We start from the raw sequence: 16,730 nt of genomic DNA, 5'->3' as shown, positions 1-16,730 counted from the left end.
ATTGTAGGAATTTGGTATACGTTTCAGTTGAAGTAAACGTGTATGGAAATAATTTAAATATTTGACACTAAGTATTTGTAACTATTTTTAATGTTTGCGTATAAATTCGTTGGTGACGTTTATAATGTAATAGATAATTTAGAGGTAAAAGCTTTTGGATATTTTATTTATTTTATACGTGGAAATGTTCATTCTTGGAATGGGTATATACTTTTTCACGATCAGGCAATTTCATATATGTGCTTTTTACCGAGTTTAAAGATTAAGAAAATTTTCCTGCATTTTCGTGCAAATTTTTGTAATTTATGAGAAAATAGCAGTGTAGATGGATAAAGTTAAGAGTGTGTGCAATGCCATTTTTGTGCAATTCTGGGATGTTTTTTTAAGTAAAAATAGGTCGACGTGTAAATGGTTTACGTGTATGTGCTATTCTGAAAAACGCGCAAGGAGTTTGCAATTGTGCACTTTTTCCCAATTTTGCAGTTAATATTTGTCATGATTAAGCAGTTTTGTTACATAAAATTTCTAGCATAAGTGCAATTCGGCTAGTAGATTGTTGAAAAAAGTGTTGAGTAAATAAAAACAAAAGAAACATGTCTTTACTTCGTGAAGACAAAATGGCGGCGGGAAAAAAAAAAAAATAGAGGGTTGCTGTAGCTAAGTTGGTCACCAAATGTTCACCAAAAAATCGCCAAGTTACCATAATCCAAAGATCAACCAATTTATTATATTACCATTTATTTATATTTAATTTTTCATTAGATATTTCCATTTCTTATTAAGGAGATGTACAGTAAACGCAGTTATTTTCACTACGTTTTAATTTTCACAAGAAAATTCAAGTCTTGCAAAATATTTTTTTCCACAAAATTTTTTTTTAGAAAATGTGTGATAGAGGGAGGAAAATAAGTCTTTAACAGACTTACTTTTGGCGATTTTCCATTTTTGGCGAAAAATCGCGTAGTTTGGTGTCTTTTCTTTAATAGGCAAAAATGGTCAAAGGGATTTTCCGTAAGTACCTTTTATAACCTGTTAGTGATTGTAGACAATTTTATAATTTAAAAGGAAAAAAAAAGAAGAATAATCGCAAAATTTTAATTGTTAAAATTAGTCACTTAAAAATCCTAGAAACACAGTTTTAAAAGTACTTTATATTGAATTCTAATTTCAAAAAGTTACCTTGGATTCAAACACCATTTTTGATCAACATTAATAATATAAATCACCTGCCATACAGTTCATAAAACCCAAGAAGAATTGGGGAAAGTGTGGAATCACCCATTGCTTGGCACGTTTTTAAGAATTGCACATACTCGGTATCCATGTACACATCAACCTATTTTACCTTTTTTAAAAAAAAATCTCAGAATTGCACAAAAATGGCACTGTGCACTCCCTTGACTTTATCTATGTTCACATCGACCTATTTTCACTTAAAAAGTAAAAGAAGATTGACAAAAATGCAATTGTTTTTACCCTTGTAAAAAGTGCCAAACAAATAAGTGGGCAATTCTGCATTTTACCAGAAGAATTTGTTAGGCTATTGAGTGACAGAAATTAAAACAAAGAGTTTTTCCAAAAATCCTTGAATGAATTCTGGAACAGAGCTAAAACTTTCCCAGAATTTATGAAATGGCATTAAATGCTGTTCTGCAATTTAGCATGACACACTTATCTGAAACAAAATTTTTACCATTTTAATGCTTGCAAAATCCAAAAGCAACACTGAAAAATGTCAAAGATGCTTTACATCCAGCAGTTCCAGATATTGTACCAAGCTTTGATTTGTTATGCAATTTAAAACAGGCACCACCATCTCATCTAAATTATGTGTTTTCTTTAAAGACTTTCCATAAAGCCTGTTTAGAATGTACGAAGATGTTAAACTACAATTTAGGTAACGAGATGCTCAAATTCAGGTTCCATTCAGGAAGATATCTCAATTTCCATTCAGAATACAGGACCACAGAAGAAAGTTGCTCATATTTCATAAAATCAAGCCTCGTAAATCTGTAATTATGAGACAATCTGTTATGCGGAATAAAAAAAGTCCATATCATGATGCAAGAACAACAAAAAATATAGGTGAAAAGGTTATTTACTATGTACAAGCTTATAAATGCTACTTATATGAATGTTCATATTTACACAACACTCGAGGTAGAATATAAAATATAACTACGATCTATTCTAATATACAAATTTTAACATAACTTATATACATTTCTAGGAGTCTGCAAATTAAATAAATCAAACATATAACAGCAATTCTTCTGCTTCTGATTTAACAGTCATAATGAAAATTGATACATAAAAGTAATTCATTATAACACTTAAGTATCATTTTCTTGCAGCTGTTATGTCAGACTATCATAGCAGGTATCTGTCTCACTGTTAAAACTGCTCACACTGTAATTTTCACATATATGTAATCAGAACAACAAGAATAAATAAATTACTTAAAATTATGATTCTGAGCCTCTTCTTTTAAATCAATTCCTTTATTTTTCTGATTTATAACCATTAATTAATGATCGCATGAGCAACGCATAATTTCCTCAATGCCTTTCCATGACTGATGTACAATTTCACGGGAAGAGAATAAACAATTAGTAGCAAATCCCAAAGATATGCATTATGAAATAATAATAAAAGGTAAAAAAGAAGCACACATAACAGAAGACAGCGATGATCATACATTTTTGCAACAGTAATATTGATTGGCAATTTACAGACAGAGAAAATTCAAGGACGCATTTTGGAAAATTATTGCCATCGAAAATCAAACGTATCAATCAACAAGCAAGTATCTATTAATTATAAATCCAGTCGAAATGGGCAACAACAGAGCGGAAATCACAAACATAACACAATGTTATATAACACAATTGAATACGTTAAAGAATAGAGTAAAATAATTTAAGGATGCATTTGCAAATCTTAACAGGATTTATTATATATAAATGCATTTCATTAAAATAACAATACAAAGTGTTACCTTTTGACTTAACAGCCGACACGCGTAAGACAGAGGGCTTCATTTCACGTTATTGTAAAAATTCCACAAGTAAAACGCAGCAGGAAACTAGAAACGTAAATCATATCGGCCATTCACGCATTCACGTCAACTTTCATATTCATTCCATACACGTTCTCTTTAATCGCACACCTCAGATTAAATTTAATGAACACGAGAACTTCTACGATAATATAATTTCTTTAATGACATCTAGATTTCTTTAATGGCATTTAACCATCTGAATTAGCTTAAAATTTCACACTGGAAAGATTAATATGTTTACATCAAAAACCACATTCGCATATATTTCTGCAGTACCTGTCGGTTAACGGGTGATCCAACAAAACCGTCCTGTATGGTAATTCATTTAACAAATTTAATTATTTAAATAACTGAAATGTTTTCTTGACTTCATTGAAATCCAAATTTAATTTTTCTTCTTATATTTATATTTATTTTTTTCTGTTTATTATTCACAGACAAGGAAATGCTAACAGGAAAATTTCAGGCACACTATCGTTAATAAGATTTAATATAAAATAAGAAACGCGAATAACTTTCTTCTTTTAATAATTTTCGTTAATTAATTTTTCACCGATTAAAAATATTCAATTATATAATTATTAATAGTTATGTGTGAATAATTATTTAATATCTGATTAAGGGTATATTATGACTGAATACGATCAACATTTATTTAAAAACTATTTGTACAAAAAGTAATTATAAATAATAAAAAAATAAAAAGACTAACCTTATCATGAATTCACCCCCCCCCAACTGAGTTTCAGGGAAGAATTTTACAAATGACACCCCACCCCCAAAAAAATTCAAAGCTACAAACGCAATTTTGGGAAGCCGAGCTTCAAGAAGAAGAACGCAATTTTTGTGCAATTGTTTTTATAAATGTCCCTTGTCTAGCCGACAGTCATTAGGACTAATGAGTTAAAATCATCTAGTGAGAGGAGCGAAATGTGAGCTTCTGTGAATAAGGCGAGTGAAATTGATTGAATTTTGGATTATGGTATATGTATCTCATTTTTAAAAGTTAATTTCTTATATTGGGTCTGCAATGGCATATCGTACACTTATTAAGAACACAACTATGAAGTTACGCTTATCATGGTCACCTATGCTGTTAGGAGTCCGTAATGCTTTGTACCCAGTGTGGTATCTTCAACCAATTTCTGATAAAAAAGAATTAGAAAAACTTGAACAGGAAGGTAAACTGAGTGAGCTAAGTGTAATACCTGTTAAACCAGCCCCATGCGATCTAACAAATTCCATTTACGATGATGCATTAGTTAAAAAATTTACCTGTATGGTTATGATGTGGGCCAATAAACCTCAAGCTAGGCAATTAGTGCATGATGCGTTTGCTAGAATCAAGCATATACAGTTAGCAAAATATCATTCTGCATCAGATGAAGAGAAATCCTCAATAGAGCTAAATCCGAGAACAATATTTGCTCATGCTGTTGAAAACTGTAAACCAATTCTCGCCTTGACACCTATTAAAAAAGGTGGCATAACATACCAAGTACCTGTTCCCATCACACCAAATAAATCTCGTTTTATGGCAATGAAGTGGTTGATTATGGCAAGCAGAGATAAGGAAGGTGAAATAAGTTTTGTTGAAAAACTATCGAATGAACTCCTGGATGCCTTCCAAAATGAAGGCCAAGTTATCAAAAGAAAACAGGATCTTCATAAAATTTGTGAAGCTAACAAAGCTTATGCTCATTATCGATGGTCATAAAAAGTGTCATGGAAATAAATAAATTTGTTTCTTCTTGAAAATTGATTTGATGAGTGTGTGTATTTAATTATGACAAGGCACACTAGGGCTATCTGCCTTAGGGGAGGGACGACTTTCTAAGGGAAACTGGCTCGTATACACGTTACACATGGGGAAAACCACGAAAACGCCCATGCAGCCAGCCCGTTCGTGGGATTCGAACCTCGGACCGAACTACTAGTGTTCGGCGATTTTACCGCTCGGCCGCTGGTGGTCCTGATTTGATGATAGTGATTACGGAATGATTTGTGCATTGTATGTATTTTTAAGGCTATTTTAGATACTCATTTAAAAAAGCAAAAAAAGAGGGAGGGACTAATTTTTTTTTCTTTAAGTTATTATATAAGAGTTAGAGATGCCAGTATAAACGTGTTGTTGCATGTGCCATCATGAGTGGGGAAAAAGTTATTTTATAAATGTTTTAATTTGTTAACTTGAAAGCTTGAAAATTATTATTCCACTTGATCACTGATTGAGAAAAGTACCGTTGATTGTAGCTGAAAGATAAGTTTTTTTTTTTTTTTTTTTTTTTTTAATGTTTCATTAAAGAATTTTTTTTAGAAAACGTGTTTTAAAATGTTTGTTATTATTTTTAATATGTCATAAAATCAGCAATTAAAAATAACTTGATGAAAACTGTGTTTTGCATTTTTATGATCAACACTTCCAGTAATATGCGATATTTCATATTGCAGTCTCCAGAGAAATTATAACACTGTGAAAGAAATTAGTTATTACACAAATGTTTCAAAACCAGTATGTTAAATTTAATACTTTGCTCTTTCCCTTTATCAGATACTTTAACTGATTGCACTTGACATAGTGTGTGATTGATATAGATTTTAGACTGCTTTTTCTAGGATGCCTTTCATGTGAATTGAACATCTACATATCTATAACCTATATTCTGTTTAGTAACATAAAAAGCCAGTGAGGAATTGTAATCCTAATTTTCATCACAGATAAAACAGCAGCCTTGCAGACCAAGGAAAGGCTGATCTGATCATCTAAGAAACATTAAATAATGTTTATAATGTGAAGAATAAAATTTTCCTGATGGAATGAAGACCTAAAATAAATGTGTAGCAGAGGTAAGCCTTCTAGTTCCAATACTTCACAGATTTTACATTGATTATAATGCAATTTGTGGAAGACAAGAGTATGAATGAAATGTGGCAGCAGCCCACACTGTAATAGTAATATGAATATGTGCAAGTCTTCTGGATGGTGTTCTCACTCTCCTCTTTATAGTAACTGGTAAACTGAATGATCTAAGGTAAATATTTACTCTATGGTACCTCTTGGCTTTCTTTTTTTACTGCAAGATCGACGGCAATTTCAAGATGGCTGCTACACAAAACGAAAATAAGAAGTCGAAGACTTGCACAAACTTGGTGTCCATATACACATCGACCTATTTTCATTTAAAAAACATCAGATGCACAACTAGGCATTGCACACTGCCTTAATTGTGTTAATGTACAAAACTATCATGTTAACCAGAAAATATTTACTACTGTCTTGACACAGAAAGACCAGTAAATAACCAAAATTACATATTACCTAATATTAAAAACATTAAACAACAAATCTTTTAACAAAAATTAACACACAAAGATGAATAAATAAATGAAACACCAATTTTTTAACATACCTTTTTTTCACATGTATAAGTTTAAGTTTCCCATCACCATCTCCTTCATCCTCTAGGTAAGCAATTCAGTTAAATTTTTCATTGTTTTGGCTCATCTGCTGTTAATCAATATTCATTCTCTTACTCACCTCAGACATGCTCAAATGATGGTATCCACAGCAAAATAATAGCAAATTTAAAATCCAAGTCCACACACATGCAAGCAAACACAGCAACTGAAAAGAATGGTAAGAACCGAAAACCCAGGTCCATATGAAAGGGTTATTACAAAAAAGTGCAGCAGCTTCCAGATTTCACGAACGGCCAATACGGCTTGTCAATTTTTTCAGACAAAAACCAAGGGGTACCATACAGTAAAGATTAGTCAGATGTAACTATGGGCCCACAAATTGTATGCAAGCTCATTGGAGATTATTTACTTTCATTCTCAGATAAATGCAGTTGTCAACAATAGTATTCGCAGTTATTCAGTGTATCGTTTTCCATTGCTGAACAAGTACAACCCATCATTGTCTTGCATACCACTTGTCATTTTTCTCATTCTGTTAGACCTGTTGTTCCAGTCTTATTACTTCGATGGAACCTTTATTTACCTCCATTTTCTGTGTTAAGCAAATGCTAACATCCCATCCAATGCATATGCAGTTTAATTGAACAGGGAATTGTCTTCTATCAAGCCTATTATTCTTTCTATTTCAAAGTTCATCATGATAATTAGCATGCATGTCAGATTTCAGGTCTAACTGATAACCTCTTGATATTGATATCTCTGTAAATAGTCATGAATGATCAGGCAGCTAAGTATAAAGAAGTGCTTCCAAACGTTCATATTTTAATCTTTATTTGTTTGAACTTTAAAATATTTTTTTCAATTAATTTCATACTTATAAAATTCAATGTACACAATGTTTGTAAGTCTTTACACGACCTTTATTTTAATAACCAATAGGTGTAGATATTCTTGTGGTTACAGAAGTTTTAATAGCTAATGTGGTTTTTAAAAATTAAAAAAATCCTCGGTAAAGTGCAGAATCGCCCACTTATTTGTTTGGCACTTTTTACAAGAGTAAGAAGAATTGGATTTTTGTCAATTTTGTTTGACTTTTAAAGTGAAAATAGGTCGATCTGTACATGGATAAAGTCGAGGGAGTGCGCAATGCGATTTTTGTGCAAATCTGGGATATTTTCTTAAGTGAAAATAGGTCGATGTGTACATGGATAGCGAGTATGTCCAATTCTTAAAAACGTGCGAAGCAGTGGGTCATTCTGCACTTTCCCCAAAATCCAACCTCTTTTTTTTTTTTTTTTTTTTTTTTTAAGAGTTTCAAAAATGTTTGACTTCCCTCCAACAAAACTTGAACAAGATATTTAATTTCAGTGTTTGAAGAAAATTAAACCTCTGTCACTTTCCTTGAAGGGATGGTTTACAAGCTGTAGATTGATTTTTTCTCCTTTTAATATCATTTAAAGACATTCATTTGTAATTTGATTGAACCATTTTCTTATATTTGATATGCAGAAAGCATACACCACTCATTAAAATTACTTCAGTTTTGAAACATTTTTTAGTTCATTAATTGGCTTAGTTTGATAGATGGCTATTACTATATTGGAAATCGTAATATCAGTTTAAACTTATTTAGTAAAAAATAACTTACTCAATAATTAATCCTAAATTAATAATTAAAAATTTATGTAATTTTTAACTTTAAAAGGATTATTCCATTTATGTTTTTTTATCTTTCATCAATCATAGTCTCAATTTCGTAAAACTGCTGGTAGCATTTTTGATTTGTTCAATAGTTAACTTAGAATTATTTGCAGCACTTTTCTCAATTCAGCTAATGTTGATATATAATTTATATATAATCATTTCACCATCAATTTCTACAGTTCTTTTAATACTTTCTGTAATATGAGAGTCGGTTATTTTCCAAATTTTGACCCATCTGTAGTTTGAACAGATTCAAGCATCTTAACTCTTTCTTTCATTTTAGCAAATTCCTTAGATTTTTATAATCAAAAGAGCTCTAAAAGTAGGAAATGTTTTAGTTTCATAGCTTATAAAACTAGTTTAGAAGTGTAGATTCAATATTTCTTGATTTTCTTTCTTTTTGTGTGTGTGTGTGCATGTGTTTTCTTGAGATGATATCATTGTTCATTACTTCATCATGAATTATAATTTTTTTAAAGCAAATTACTCAATGTTTTTGAGAAATTCTCAGTTTAAATGCAGTTTAAAAAAAAATTGGCTGAACTTACCAAAAACATCAAGATCTTCAATAATTTATTCATTTTTCCAACATGCTATGAGTACATTTGAAACACACAGTTGATTTAAGAAGTGTTTCAAATAAATGAACTATAAAAGTTGTGATAGGTACAAATAGGAAAATTCTGGCATTCAAGAATCTGGTCTTTTCTGCTAATCTGAGTTTTATAAGTTGTGGGGAGTGAGTTCAATAAACATTGGTTTTTCTATTGATTATTCTGTATTTGTTTTGTTTCTTGAAAATTTAAAAGAAATAAACACCTGAGTATATTATCCAATGAGTTTAACAAGCAGCAGGTAATGTATTTGCAAATAATAAGTTTTAAAATCTTAAAATATATTTATTAGAATTTAGTATAAAGAATTTATATTTTTTTTTTTTATCACCTAACCTTTGGAATCTAAATCTGCCAAAAATGAGATACATTACATTGTTAAGACACTGTGTTATACTAGGTGGCTGTATTGTGCAGATGCAATAAAAGCAGTAACATACAAAATGCCTTGCATTACGACCCTCAAGATGAACACACACAGAAAACAACAACAAAATAAAAAAAAAAAAAAAATTCTTTTCAAACCTAAGAAAAATACTTTGAGGAAAAATAAGAAAACTGGATTTTGTTTTAATGACTTAATTTAAGACAAAATACTGATAAGGATGAATACATCAATCAAATCCATACCAGTTTGTAGATATAATTTAATCACCTGTATAAATTTGCTACAAAGATTGTTGCAGTATATGATTTAAGGGATAAATGTAAAGAAACTAAAAAATTGACTTCAGTATCAAAGTTTATGTTAAAATTCAAGAAAGATCTAGAAAACAGAAATGATTTCTTGACGAAGTAAATAAAATCACAAAGTATTTAAAGTACTTTTTATAGAATTTGAAGATTAAGAAAATTTATTCAATAGAAATGGAATTTATGTAAACCATCAATGATTGATGTTAAAGAACTAGATGATGAGATGAAACAGTTTATTTTAATGGGAAGAAAAACAATTTGCGAAGCCCAAATGATAAGTTCCAGTTTGTAAAAAGTGATATTGCATCTTTATTTTCCATTTTTGAAATATTGTTATTTTACTATGCTTTTAAGTAATGCAGCAGGAGAACTTTCTCTCTTTCAAAATAAACTGAAAATTACTTCTGAGATTCAAGAAAGGTTAAAATCTTTAGTGATGCTTCCAATTATGAAAAATGCCCTCAAATGGCTTGACTAAAGATATAATTACTGATGTTTTTTTAAACGAAAATTGTAAAACAAAAAATTTTAACAGGCTTATTTATGACTATATTGTTGCATGTGTATGGGTTTGTAATGGACTGAATGCACACAAAAGCAATGATAGCTCAATAAAATTTATTTTTACAAAAGAAACACTTTAGGTCTAGAACTTTGCACAAAAGTACTGGTACAGCTTTTCTTAGTAGAGCACAATTAGTAGTCCCCACTTTAAACTAATAAGAATGTTAAAGAGAATACAATGCAAAGAATGTTTTGAAAAAGACTGCCATTAAAAAAATTATTCAAAATTTGTAAAAAACATTAGTGAGATGATCTCGGTACACCATAATAAATGTGTATTCTCTGTCTTTCTGAGACTAGAAATCCATGACTACCTGATAACTGGCATTAAATTCAGAATAAAATCCTAGGTTTCATAACAAGGCTCTTTTTAATACTTTTTTTTTTTTTTTATTGTTTGTTTCTGTCAGAGCTTACAATGGTGGATGTACTGTTCAATATCATCACATGTAACCTTTTTATATTTGGCTGAAAGTCATTTAATATTCTGTCACGTCCTCAATTACCAAAAGACAAATTAATTTTATGAAATGCATGAAATAACTTAGTGTCGGTAACATAATACTATATAGTACTGACACCTTCTTTAACAGGATAAATGAGTTTACTTTTACTTCCCACAAACATCACATCACATAACAATTCAGCAACTAATAGTCCCGTGGTTCCTTCTCAGTAGCCATTTTAGATTTTTTTTTTACATCATTTATTAACTTCTGGTAAGTAGTTTAGGTTATTCAAAAAGAATCGCAGATGTATTTCATACTTTACCAGTTTGATGGCATTCTGTAGAACACCTAGGCAATGTGAGAAATGTGTAATTGTTTCATATATTGCCGACCAATTCTCGGCATTCTGTAGAATGCTTAATTTTATACTTTGCCGATAACATATACCGTATTTATGTGAATCTAATGCGCATCGTTTTTGGCTAAATGTAGTATTCAAAATTGGGATGCGCATTAGATTCGAGTGCAAAGTTCGCCGATGACGTCAACCAAATTTCTCGACTACATTTACCGTTACATTTATCGTTGACACATTATTGCATAGAGGATACAAACTGCAGAGTACGTAGTCACGAAATGGAGGGCAAAACAGAGAAGAATGTCATATGACGCTACTTTCAAACGTAAAGTAATTCTTTATGCTGAAAAAAATGGCAATAGAAAGGCAGGGAGAGAGTTCAACGTAGCTGAGAGCAATGTTCGCTTGTGGCGGCAACAGAAATTGGCACTGTTTGCAACTAAAGCTAGTAGAAAGAAATTCACTGGCCCTCGCAAAGGAAGACACCCTAAAATTGAAGAAAAAGTTTTGGAATTTGTACATAAAAGGAGGAAGAATGGTCAACCTGTGACTACTGACACCATAAGAAATAAAGCAAAAGAGGAGGCTGAAGTTCTTGGAATACTGAAACAAGAGTTTAAGGCTAGCTGTGGATGGGTGGATCGGTTTATGAAGCGGATGGGTTTATCTCTAAGACGCTGTACAACAATATGCCAAAAGCTTCCTGCAGATTTTGAGGGAAAACTACTAACATTTCAGTGGTATGTCATCACACTTCGGAAGGAAAAGAATTTTTCAATGGGGCAAATTGGCAATGCTGACGAGACGGCAGTTTGGTTTGATATGCCTCGTAACTACACCATTACGAAGAAGGGGACTAAGGAAGTTATCATCAAAACTTCGGGATGTGAAAAACAACGCGTAACAGTGATGCTGGCAATAACAGCAGATGGGTGCAAACTTCCCCCTTTCTTAATCTTCAAACGGAAAACATGCCCTAAAACCCCTAAGAATGAAAAGCTGTTCCCAGATGATGTCCTGATTCGAAACCAAGAGAAGGGGTGGATGACGGAATCATTAATGCTTGATTGGCTCCGAAATGTATGGAAACGCCGTCCCGGTCATCTCACCGACGACGTAAAAAAGAAGATGCACAGCTTAGGCAGTGATCTTGTTTCATTCCTGGAGGGATGACGACTGTGTTACAACCCCTGGACGTTAGTATAAATAAACCTTTTAAGGGGTACGTTCAGGCGGAGTACGAAAAATGGTTTTGTGAGCCAAACCGTGTATTAACCCTGACAGGAAAAATTAAGCGTGCTGCACCGCACATTGTTGCACACTGGGTTTCTGCTGCTTGGAAAAGCATCGAAGCACCAATGATTGTGAAATCTTTCAAGAAATCCTGCATTTCAAATTCATTGAATGGCAGTGACGATGACGTGCTCTGGAATGCAGAGGATGACGATGATGATGATGAGGAAAGAAGAAATGAATCTGCTTCTGACGAAGAGAGCTGTGAGGATTCCAGTGATGAAAACATTAGTGAATAAAGACGTTTACTATTAATCACTGATTGTAGAAACTGTTAGCTAGATAGAAATGTTACGATTTATTTCATGTTCATAGTTTACGATAGATACCGTATATACAGTAGTGCTAATTAACAATGATTTTTTCACATGACAATAGCCCACTAATAGGTTAATTCTATGTTCTGCTACTTTATGTATAAATCCATTGTTGTATAAAATATGGTATCTAAATTTAAATAAAATTATCATACCATTAATTGATAGTTTATATACAAATCCATTGTTGTATAAAATAAGATTCAATAAATTCCTCATATCATTGATGCACATTACATTCGCCGACAAACAATATTTTTATTATTTAAAGTTTTAAAATGGGGATGCGCATTAGATTCGCATATATACGGTATATGTTACGGAGAAACACCGAAATCCAGTGAATGTCAACATTCACATAGTTGCTTGGCGTATGTCCGAAATATTTTCCAAATACAATTATTTCTGACTTACACCGGTAAATGTCAACATTCACCATGTACTAATGGTGAATGTTGAACATATAAGAATATTATATTTTCTCCTCCGTAATTCAGTCACGAAAAAACGCACTTGAGATTTAAAATAAGAACTTAAAACACACAGTACATTCAAAATGAGAAAGGAAAATAATAGAAGTTAAAAACTTACTAAATTATGCGATTCAAATCTTATTTATTGCAACAACTTAAACTATTATGACACTTTGAATTGCACAAGAGGCCCTTGCTTTTAGAATTGCATTTATTTGTGGAACACTTCTTTTTGCTGTGACAGCGCGTATATACTCCTCTCTTTTCGACCTACACCAGAGCATATCTGTGATTGTCGACATACACCGGTGAGGGTCCGAATGTACAAGAATATAATGCAATATTCGATCTTTCACTGACGTATTTGGTGAATGTTGACATTCTCCAATTTCGGTCTTTCACGGTAACATATATACATCAAGTCTCTATATTAAAGTTGGGGAAAGGGAAGAAAAGGATAAAAAAACTCCATGCATCTAGAAAATATTATTTGATTAAAATGGAACAAAGGAAATATTCAGTAATAATGGAATTATTTTGTTTAAAAATCGAATAAAATTCTAAAGCTGTGACACCAGAATAAGCTTTGCTGTTTTTAAAGGCAGACACCAAAAGTGGCATTTAGAACTTCTCACCTATCTTGTAGTTCTGCTTCACAATACTACAAGTCTGATAGTCATGTGATCCTCCTAGTAAGCTCTTATCCTAGGTCTGCTGCTTCTCTCTAATTGATTACTTTTGGAACCATTGGTGGCAATATTTGACTATTTCATTCCATCATTTTCATGCTCGTTTCATTAAAAACAATGCAACCTCATGAAACTATGAAAACTGGTTGCATTGTTATCAGTAGTCTTCAGGACATTCTTACTTAATAATGGAAACAATACTTATATAAACAGTTGAAACTGACATGGTAGCCCAACAATACATCTCATATGCATTTTAGACCTATTCTGTATATTCATAGATTCTGTATATCTAATTAAATAATCTACACATTAAAATTTAATTGGTGAATGTGTTTTTCAAGTTGGACTAATTTTTTCAATAGTGTAGTAATAGTTGGATTTAATTCCACTGCTATGCTAAATGTATATAATTTTATTCTTTACAATGGGTACAATAGTGACATATACATTTCAAGAGCTTATATATGAAACATAAATGGTTAGGAACTAAGGTAGAGAGACCAAAAGTTGACCATTTCAGGGTAAAAAGCTTCAAAATAAGGGATATTTTGGTTTGGCATTTGTGCAAACCTGCTTATAAGACACTACTGCCATCTAGTATCACATTTATCAACTCCCAGTTAATAATATGCCTGATTACCATTTCGGTTAGGGATCGACTTCGGTTTTTGTGCAAGTACAGTTATTTATTTGCATTATTCAATTCAGCAAACAAATAATTATTAAATGCATGTATTATTGAACACAATGACTCGTGAATTATGTGGTTTACTCGTCCCTTTATCTATTTTTTTGTTGTGGTCAACTACTGAATCTACTAATTGTTGATGTTCAGAAGTTGACCATGGTGGTCAACTACTGACATTTAAAAAAAAACTTTTTCTCAGCTTAGGAACGAGTGCAATGTTACAAGAAAATGTATTTACCTTAACAGCACAAATACAGTACTTGACCACCATGGTCAAGTTCTGATATAACTCATCGTCAACTTCCGAATTACCTTACTTTTTTGACTTTTTAAGGCTATTCGAATTTCACGATGCCTCCTACAAAAGATAATTTTCGAAATTACACAGAAGAGACTTTACTAAAAGCGGTGAACGACGTTTTACTACATAAAACACCAATAAGAGAAGCTGCTAAGAAATTCGGTGTTCCTCATACAACTCTCAAATGCAAAGTGGAGGGAAAAGTACCCGATGGAAAGGTATCTATACTTTCTTAAGTACTTACTTGAGTATTACTAGGTTACTAGTTAACTGAATTAATACATCAAGCAGAGGAAATGTTGAATGACATTAACATGCTTGAAGATACAACACTACTACACGAAATGATTCTTTGATTCCAATAACTGAAAATGATATGAATCTCAGACCACTCGATGATGAGAACATTGCAAGTGTTGAGCTACCTACAAACAGTCCCACTTTTCCAACTGTACTACCTTACCAAGTGGCCACATCAACAGGTGTCCCTCCCAAAAGCAGAGCAAGAACCTCATGCAACACCAATCCTGCAGGTCCTTCACAAAAGGTACCAAGTCCATTTAAAAGACATTTCTTCTATGAAAACAAGGAACCAAATCTAAAAAAAAAAAAAAAAAAAAAAAAAAAAAAAAAAAAACAACTTCTAAAGAAAAGATGCCAATTGTAGTATCTGGAAAACAATTCCATGATTACTTCCAAAAAAAAATCAAAAAGAAAAAAACAAGAGGAAAGACTAAAAAAAGAGAGAGCTAATGAAAGGCAAAGCAAGAAAAACAGAGAGAAGAAGCAAAGGAAATGAATCTCCATATGAAAGTCCGGCGAGAATCAGACTGCAAGCGAAACCTGGACTCGTCAGTAAACATCACACAAGCCCACTGTTGCGGTGTCCACAATGCATGCTCTCTACTCCAGGCTAACCGCAGGCGACAGTGAGTTGCAGTAAGTGGAACGCATCTGACAGGTCTACGAGCATATAGACCAATCTGCCCTAAGTGCCTGTACACGGTCTGCCTTGAAATTGTCGTACCAGTGGCTGAAGAGAGCTGACGAGACAGGTCTGAGGCTGTGCTCTGCCTGGTTCTTTTGGCAGTAACTACCGAATACCGGTCCTCATTCGGCATTGTAACTCTGGGGCGACCTGTGCTGTAACGTCTACTCATATTACCATCATCTTGGAATCGTTGCCAAAGCCTGGAGATGACACTCTGGGCAATTCCAAGTTCGTCTGATACTTCCAGTTGCATATGCCTACATTCCAGATGGCCGATAATTCTACCACGTAAAAAATCATCCAAATGCGTCCTTTGTGTCATAACCATTCGATTATTGTACTGAAATGCTTATAAAGCGCCTGCGAACAATTTTACTTCTTTGCCTGTATTCCTTATATATCACTCTCTTATACTCTTGTCATTGTGATGTACCATCGGTGTCATCTGGTTACTTCCTGAAATTTGCACATGATTCTTGAAGATGTGTGTAGTGATTTTACAGGTGATATATTTATTTTAGAGTTTGATTTCTGCTTGACTCCAAATTTATGAACATGAGTGTAATAAAAAATAAAAATTCAGATATTTTACATTGGAATATTCTAACAAAATTCCAGAATATACTAACAAAGTACAATAATATATCATCCTTAATTTATGGACTTACACTCTTGTCATTGTGACGTACCATCGGTGTCATCTGGTTACTTCCTGAAATTTGCACATGATTCTTGAAGATGTGTGTAGTGATTTTACAGGTGATATATTTATTTTAGAGTTTGATTTCTGCTTGACTCCGAACTAATGAACATGAGTGTAATAAAAAATAAAAATTCAGATATTTTACATTGGAATATTCTAACAAAATTCCAGAATATACTAACAAAGTACAATAATATATCATCCTTAATTTATGGACATGAGTGTAATAAAAAATAAAAATTCAGATATTTTACATTGGAATATTCTCAAACTTAAAACAGAAATTTGGATGAGTGTATTATCTTTTTAAATATATAATTCAGAAAGCTCTAATAAGCTAAAGAAAAAAAATGGTACCTATTTTCTTTTTGATTCAGTCATATGTCATAATGTAATAAGATATTGC

General features: G+C 32.2%; 2 protein-coding genes across 3 annotated transcripts in view; one reads left to right on the top strand and one right to left on the bottom strand.

Moving 5' to 3' along the window:
* Positions 1–3,347, bottom strand: part of LOC118185908 (uncharacterized) — a 180,055-nt gene extending 176,708 nt beyond the window's left edge. For both annotated transcript variants that reach the window (XM_085819615.1, XM_085819611.1), the window contains exon 1: positions 2,999–3,347. The gene's annotated coding sequence lies outside the window, so the exon portion shown is untranslated. The remainder of the gene's footprint in view (positions 1–2,998) is intronic.
* A 470-nt stretch (positions 3,348–3,817) lies between these two features.
* Positions 3,818–4,823, top strand: LOC146996979 (small ribosomal subunit protein uS7m-like). Its single transcript, XM_085819618.1, has one exon. It carries the CDS (start codon positions 4,092–4,094, stop codon positions 4,776–4,778), a length of 687 nt encoding a protein of 228 aa, XP_085675744.1. The 5' UTR covers positions 3,818–4,091; the 3' UTR covers positions 4,779–4,823.
* Positions 4,824–16,730: the final 11,907 nt, after the last annotated feature.

Source organism: Stegodyphus dumicola, chromosome 6 (assembly GCF_044657685.1).
Source record: "Stegodyphus dumicola isolate Sdum_Otavi_A_Nest chromosome 6, ASM4465768v1".
Classification (NCBI taxonomy): domain Eukaryota; kingdom Metazoa; phylum Arthropoda; class Arachnida; order Araneae; family Eresidae; genus Stegodyphus; species Stegodyphus dumicola.
Note: the sequence above shows the minus strand (reverse complement) of the source record. Positions and strands in the feature narration are given on the sequence as shown.

What these genes read in the sequence shown, in the direction of transcription:
- LOC146996979 (XM_085819618.1), top strand. Translation starts at nt 4,092, where the DNA reads ATGGCATATCGTACACTTATTAAGAACACAACTATGAAGTTACGCTTA.